Source organism: Folsomia candida, unplaced genomic scaffold, assembly GCF_002217175.1.
Source record: "Folsomia candida strain VU population unplaced genomic scaffold, ASM221717v1 Fcan01_Sc036, whole genome shotgun sequence".
Lineage (NCBI taxonomy): Eukaryota > Metazoa > Arthropoda > Collembola > Entomobryomorpha > Isotomidae > Folsomia > Folsomia candida.
This window is the reverse complement of record NW_019091228.1, coordinates 555,229-562,193: the sequence shown is the minus strand read 5'-3', so window position 1 is coordinate 562,193 and position 6,965 is coordinate 555,229. Positions and strand designations below refer to the sequence as shown.

At 35.7% G+C, this 6,965-nt stretch overlaps 1 protein-coding gene across 3 annotated transcripts; it reads right to left on the bottom strand.

Moving 5' to 3' along the window:
- Positions 1-224: 224 nt before the first annotated feature.
- LOC110860929 lies at positions 225-3,241 on the bottom strand. 3 transcript variants are annotated; one of them, XR_004837443.1, is made up of 3 exons: positions 2,133-3,241; positions 1,194-1,704; positions 225-1,108 (listed from the first exon to the last, which is right to left on the bottom strand). XR_004837443.1 is itself a non-coding variant. In XM_035860806.1 (3 exons), the coding sequence occupies exons 2-3, from the start codon at positions 1,686-1,688 to the stop codon at positions 950-952; spliced, it is 654 nt and encodes a 217-aa protein (XP_035716699.1). In that variant the 5' UTR covers positions 1,689-1,704; positions 2,822-3,230; the 3' UTR covers positions 225-949. The 3 variants fall into 3 exon arrangements, 1 of the variants encoding a protein (XP_035716699.1); XR_004837444.1 differs by having other exon boundaries at positions 2,204-3,240; XM_035860806.1 differs by having other exon boundaries at positions 2,822-3,230.
- Between the last annotated feature and the right edge of the window lie 3,724 nt (positions 3,242-6,965).

Below are 6,965 nucleotides of genomic sequence, written 5' to 3'. Positions count from 1 at the left end.
TCTGAGTTTATGTTAATGCTACATATTTTTCGTAGTGTAAAACTTGCCGAAAATTTATAACAGAATATTATAAAAGTTAAGCTGGAGGTGACAAAAATTCCGATCTCTGTACAACACGATTTTAACAAAACTCCGTTTTGTTTCATTCAAAAAACGATAGTATTTTAACCTTTGATGCTACGACGGTCATCAAGGTCTCAAAATGTAGCTTATTATATTGTGGAGGTGTCGCGCTGGGTCTCCAGCTTCCATTATGAGTACAAAAATAAATTATTGGCAAATAATCCATAATAACAGTAAAATAAGTTGGGTTTATATTTTTTATTTTAACATAATGTAAGTTATGTGCAGTTAGACCCAGCGCGACACCTCCACAATATAATAAGCTACATTTTGAGACCTTGATGACCGTCGTAGCATCATAGGTTAAAATGCTATGGTTTTTTGAATGATACAAAACGGAGTTTTGTTAAAATCGTGTTGTACAGAGATCGGAATTTTTGTCACCTCCAGCTTAACTTTTATAAAATTCTGTTATAAATTTTCGGCAAGTTTTACACTACGAAAAATATGTAGCATTAACCCAAACTCAGAAAATTGGGTTCGAAAAACCCCATAGTATCTAGGGAATATCGTTGGTCTGGTACCTTAAGCTTTATTAGATACTGTATCATACAGTAATGAATTTTTCCTGCCTACACATATTGTACTGGCAAATATATACAATCTTGAAAATATGGCATGCGAATATTCACACGCCCACAAGTACATAATATGTACTTATTTATTGAAAACTGCTCTCCCAAATATCTATCGGTAGATATAGGTACTCCAGAGGTACATACATATTTATGTTGGGAGATCTATTTGACATCAAATTTGTAAGCTTGCATATATATTTATATACATAACCTAAAGAAATGAATTACGAAACAGTAGAAAAATTTGCTCAATATTTCTTCAAATACGTGACATTCGCGTACGACTCCCCATACAAACTTTCTTCCATTCTGCTACGATAACTCGGAGGCGGCTTCGGAGCACTTCCAGAGGGGTAACTTGAGCTCGCATAAATTCTCCCGTCTCTCATCATGAGATTGTCTGGAATCTGCAAACAGTATTTAGTTTTCAAATACATATCTTCCGTATTTCGTCTAATATATTAGAAAAATATGCAAAAATTTAACACTCACCAAACGCTGCAAGTTTCTTACAACCAATACCAGCAAGACGATCATGGCTACAAAAACAATCAAACATACCACCAACAAGATACAAAGTACTAGCGAAATCTGTGTAAAATACGAGTCGTCAAAGCGAATTATTTCTTGTGAAACATTCGAAATTAAGATTTGTGGGCATTGGGTTCGCTCCGTAATATTGGCAGTCGATACGTTTTTGGAGTCTCGTAATACTGGTGGTTGAGCATTAACTATTTCCTCCGGGAAGATTTGGACGTTTCCTTGTGACGCATTACGAACATAGACCGGTTGTCGCTTTACTGGCCGCACAGTCGGACGAGTCACTATAATCTGTTGTCTTGCAATGCCATACTGGTTTTCCGCGGTACACACAAAAATCCACGGGCCCCCATAAACCGAACTGTTGTCCGAGATTTCCAACCTGTGTTCCCATTGGTATCGGTAGAGCTGCCCGGTCTCCGAGTTAGGCAAGGGCTCCTTATACATTTCTATTCCAGGTTGGCTAAACAAATGATATTCACAAATCTTTAAAGGTGAAATGAAAATTGTCTTGTGTAAAATTTGGATATATAAATCAAGGGATTTATATTAATAAATATTGAGAATCTCAGAATTAAATAGGATAAAAAAATACTCCGCTCTACTCAACCTGTAGGACACGTGACTGAGCTGTGGACAAAGTGCCGTAATGATTTACTTGTATACGTAGAAATGTGATTAGTAAATAAGTTCGTGATTATTATTTTGCCTTGTAATTAAAATCATTAAAATCTAATTAAAATTAATTATTATCAATATCATATAATAGTCATTACAGTTACGGCACTGTCCTAAAAATCTCATCATCACCCGAATTACAGCACAATGCGTTTAGATTTTGAATTTAAACTTATCCTATTTAGTTCTGAGATTCTCAATAGTTAAAATTACTAGGTCGGTATTCTGGATTATTAATACATCAAGTTGGTCTTCACAATTAACTAAATACTTGGCATATGAACCTTTCAATATTTTTCAGTTTACATATCTGTGTATCAAATTATCCGTTCTAAATTCCTCCTGGTACCATTTGACCACGGGCTCAGGCATACCCTCGGTTAAACACTTGAGCGCAATTTTCCCATCACTCACAGTTCCACTCAATCCGCTGTATTTTAAGGGACAAGGCAACCCTTGATTTCTTGGAATCGAGGGTAATCCTCGTCCCCTCAGTTCTGGGGGTGAATCACAAATCTCGTCCTTCGAAATATCGATGTCTTTCACATTGAGTAAATATTCCCTCAAAAATTGCATATGACAATCGCACCTCCAAGGATTGCCTTTCAACGAGATATTTAGTAAACTTGTTTTCCGAAATTCCTTCCAAGACAAGGTCGTTAATTTGTTGGACTCCAGGTTTATTTTGTTTAAGAGCCTGTCCACGAATGGAGCATTTGGTAAAGTTTCATCCAACGAACAATTACTCAAGTCTAACTGCTGCATGAAATATGTAGCAAATGTTAAGTTTTTTATTGGATTTCCCCGCAAGTTTAAATTCCTCACAGATACACTTCCAGTATCTATGGATGACACGGAGTTGTAGCTGAGGTCAAGGGTTAGTAATTTGATGGGTTGTATACCGAGAAATGCGTCCTTATCGACATCCATAATTCCACAGTTGGATAAATTTATCTCCCTTAGATTAAAGAAAGCTTTATTAACGAAGATATTCGGGGTGAGATGGGTCAATTTGTTGTCACCGGAACTGAGGTCAAGCTTTGTAATGGATGAAGGGTCATGGTTGGTCGGAATATCTGTACAATTTGAACACTTCAGAACTTTAACTGTCTCAACGTAATCCTTCCAAATGGGGTCAGATATGGGAATGTCGTGAGGGGGAGAACAAATACAGGCAAAGGTCAAATGATGAAATGTAGCTAGGAGGACAACGATGGGCGGTAAAACTGACCAGATTTTATTAGCCATGACGGGAATATATGTATGTCTGTCCTTGTGAAAGTGGAGACATGGACTGGCGAAGAAAATGGATTAAATGCAAATATCTGGAAAGGTAGGAATGTTCTCGAATGCATATATAAATAGATGCAGTCCCTTCTAAATAATGCATAAATAACCTTCGGAATTTTCCAGAAAGGAGACGAGGTGAAGGTAAAGCATGCGTAGTTTCCAGTCGTATCTTCGTACATACATAATATGAACATATGGATAGTTTGTATGTATGTATAGTTCAGTACTTTGGGTGCCTTGGCCATTGATATTTTGGGATCAGTTATTGAAAACTTTTTTACAGTGTTATAGAAAAGGTTGTAAAAAGGTACATATTTGAAAGCCCAATAAACTTCCCGACTTGAAAAACTTCCCGTGTTGGTATCCAATAAAAACTACGCATGGTGTTCCGATGGAAGGCCAGAAGCTCTAAAAATTTAGAACTTAAAAATTTCTAAAAATTAAACACAATTTGGCGGAATTATGTATACATAATTACACGTAAAGAAACAAAGATAAATATCGTAACTCTACATACAAACACATGCATTAGCTAGGTAACTTATCTGATAATAGATAGGCATCAAAGTAAATTCAGAATGTTATCTTTTACAAGCCAGAGCTGACAAAAGTATTAACTTAATAGATAAATGTCTAATATTTGAACAATAATGATTGACAATATATTTCCTGTTTTTCAAGAATCTCCGCGCGTCAAAGCGGTATTTGCAGAGACAGTTTCACATATCGTCGTACTAATTCTAAATAGACTTAAGTGCAGTCGATGCTTAATTTTAAAAAGACTTAAGTGCATACGATGCTTAATTTTAAAAAGACGTAAGTGCAGTCGAGGTTTATTTTAAAAAGACCGATGTGCACACATGTATTTAGTTATGGTCGCAGTATTTAGCCATAACTAAATGCGTGGTGCACAGGTCTTTTTAAAATAAACCTCGACTGCACTTACGTCTTTCTAAAATTAAGCATCGACTGCACTTAAGTCTATTTAGAATTAGTACGACGATATTTAATTTACTATGTAAATAACTAAGCATCTACATGACAGTCCAACTTATATAACACAATAAGACCATCAAACAAATAAATCGAAACAATCAATCCATAATGTTCAGGACAAAAAAGGTGAGCTTAAATTTCAGCATACCCTTAATTAACTCACTTATTTCCTACCAAGCCATGTAGCTCACCCATTCTCTTGTAATCATATTAATTACCAACATGAGCAAACTCCTCATTCTACAGAGTATTAAGCGCTATTTAAAAGTTGGATATTATTTTCCCAGCACGTTCGTAACATGGGACAATCGACTTAGCAAGTTAAAGTTAATTAGCAAAAATAAGTGCAGAGTTGTTCATGCCGGAACAATTTTGCAGGTTATCGTCATCGCTACCAAGATCTGGTCGGTGGTCACGATGGCAACCAATCTTATCCTGGATAAGATTGGTTCTCTGACACTCTGACACTCTCTCACACTCTGGATAAGTTATCCAGGGTGTGACAGGTATCGCGATAACTTCGCTGGCAGCGATCGCATTTCTGTTACGGTTGGAACCCTCCGGGGATTATGTTCCCGTACAATTTCTGAACTTCATCTTTTCCACGAAAGGTACATATTAACTTAGACATATGTACAAGCACACGGTTTATTTCCTACTTACGTAAACTAGTTTAAGATATATATATGTATATAAGTCGTCAATTCGGCTTACGGTATAAATTAATATTTCGCACATACTTATTTCAAAATGTGCATGGGATCTTATAACGCCTTATTGCAATTAATATTCTTACTCAAGTGGGTGCACGATACTTACAAAATGACAAAACAAAATCACAAATCCCTTAAAATCCGAAAAATCAAAGATTCTTCACCAATTTGTTTTTACACATACAATTTTACTTTCAGATCTTCACTACAATCGACAAGAAAAGATGTTTCTAACTTGTCTTGGCGTCTTCTTGAATGCTATATTGCTCGCAGGGTTCGCTGTGGCATCAATTTGCGGTTTCTTGTCAATCTTGTTTCCCTGTCAACCGGGAATAATCAGCTCGGTCCTTTGTTCAACAGACACTGTCTTAGAATTATACCCATTTTGGAAAACAGGAACCCACATAATCCTCGCCGTTCTAGATTTTGTCGTTTACATTCAAGCCGGTTTGGGTGGGGCGTTCTATTTATATAAGATTAGCCCATTCTCTGTCTGTCTGTCTGACCGGAACGCATCCCTTCAATGCATTAGAAACGATAGCATTGAAGGATAGCAGCAGTTCGTCTGTGGCAGGATTTAATGGCATTTGATGGAATTTCGGAGTACTTTTCGGAGTACATATATTCTCATAATTCTCACAATTCTCAACATTCTCAACATTCTCATAATTCTCAACATTCTCAACATTCTTACAATTCTCATCATTCCCATAATTCTCACAATTCTCAACATTCTCATAATTCTCAACATTCTCAACATTCTCAACATTCTCATAATTTTTAACATTCTCATAATTCTCAACATTCTCATAATTCTCAACATTCTCATAATTCTCATAATTCTCAACATTCTCATAATTCTCAACATTCTCATAATTCTCATAATTCTCATAATTCTCAACATTCTCAACATTCTCATAATTCTCAACATTCTCATAATTCTCATAATTCTCATAATTCTCAACATTCTCAACATTCTCATAATTCTCAATATTCTCATAATTCTCAACATTCTCATAATTCTCAACATTCTCACAATTCTCAACATTCTCATAATTCTCAACATTCTCATAATTCTCGCTTGACAGAGGTGGTGAAAGTAGAAATTGTAAATTTATACATGGTTTGGATAATACATATATTGATCCCATCGTTGATCAGTTAGCCAACCCAAAAATTGAATGCATCCCGTGTTTTACACGGGCTATAGCCTAGTATCTTAATAATTCTCCTTACTGGGGTAACATTTCTGTGGATCGAAATTCAAAACTTCATCCGAGCATTTCAGGCAGGAATAGTTGATCAAATGGAGTACAGGAAAGTCCAGATTTTTGAAAGAATTTTGAATGATTGCACGCGGAAATCAATATTTTTGAAAACGGCGCTCCTCATGCCATCGCTACAAATCTTCATATCCTTTGCGGTCATTATGATGTATCACTCGGATCAGGTCGATGCAATCGTAACGGTTTTGTTCCTGTCTGTATATCTTTTCGACCTGGCCTTTACTCTGCAAATATTTTCTGCAGCGGCAAAAGCAAACGCGTCAAGTAGTAAGTGGATTGAATCGTGTAAAGGAACAGCAAAAAATAAATATGAGAGGAAATTTCAGAAATCTTTGATCTCTCTGAAGTTAATGTTTGGTAATAACTTTGTCGAAGTATTGACACCTTTGGTAGTGCAGGAGTTTTGTGTGAGACAAATGATGTCATTTCTGGTAATAATGAGGACGTGAACATGGACCAATTTAAATTGTCAACAACTCTACAGATTACAATATTGGTCTACATTCGTTACTATTTATTGTGGAACATATGAACTATACTTAGTGGTATACGTGTAATTTCTACATATTCATATTTGCTTTGATCATACCAATATTTTTTAGTAAGAATTGCTATGCAAATATCTCGCCAATCTTTATTATTAAATTTACAATACATAATCAAGTAATTAAATTTGGACAGGATAGCAATGCAAATATTTATGTAGCACAGCAACAGCAATAAATTTGTATTCCCAATTTATCACACGATTGATACATGCA

Excerpts from the sequence above, each read along its gene's own strand:
- LOC110860929 (XM_035860806.1), bottom strand. The coding sequence starts at position 1,688 with ATGTATAAGGAGCCCTTGCCTAACTCGGAGACCGGGCAGCTCTACCGA. Across the intron at positions 1,109-1,193 it reads TAAGAAACTTGCAGCGTTTG|ATTCCAGACAATCTCATGAT; the intron begins GTGAGTGTTAAA and ends TACTGTTTGCAG.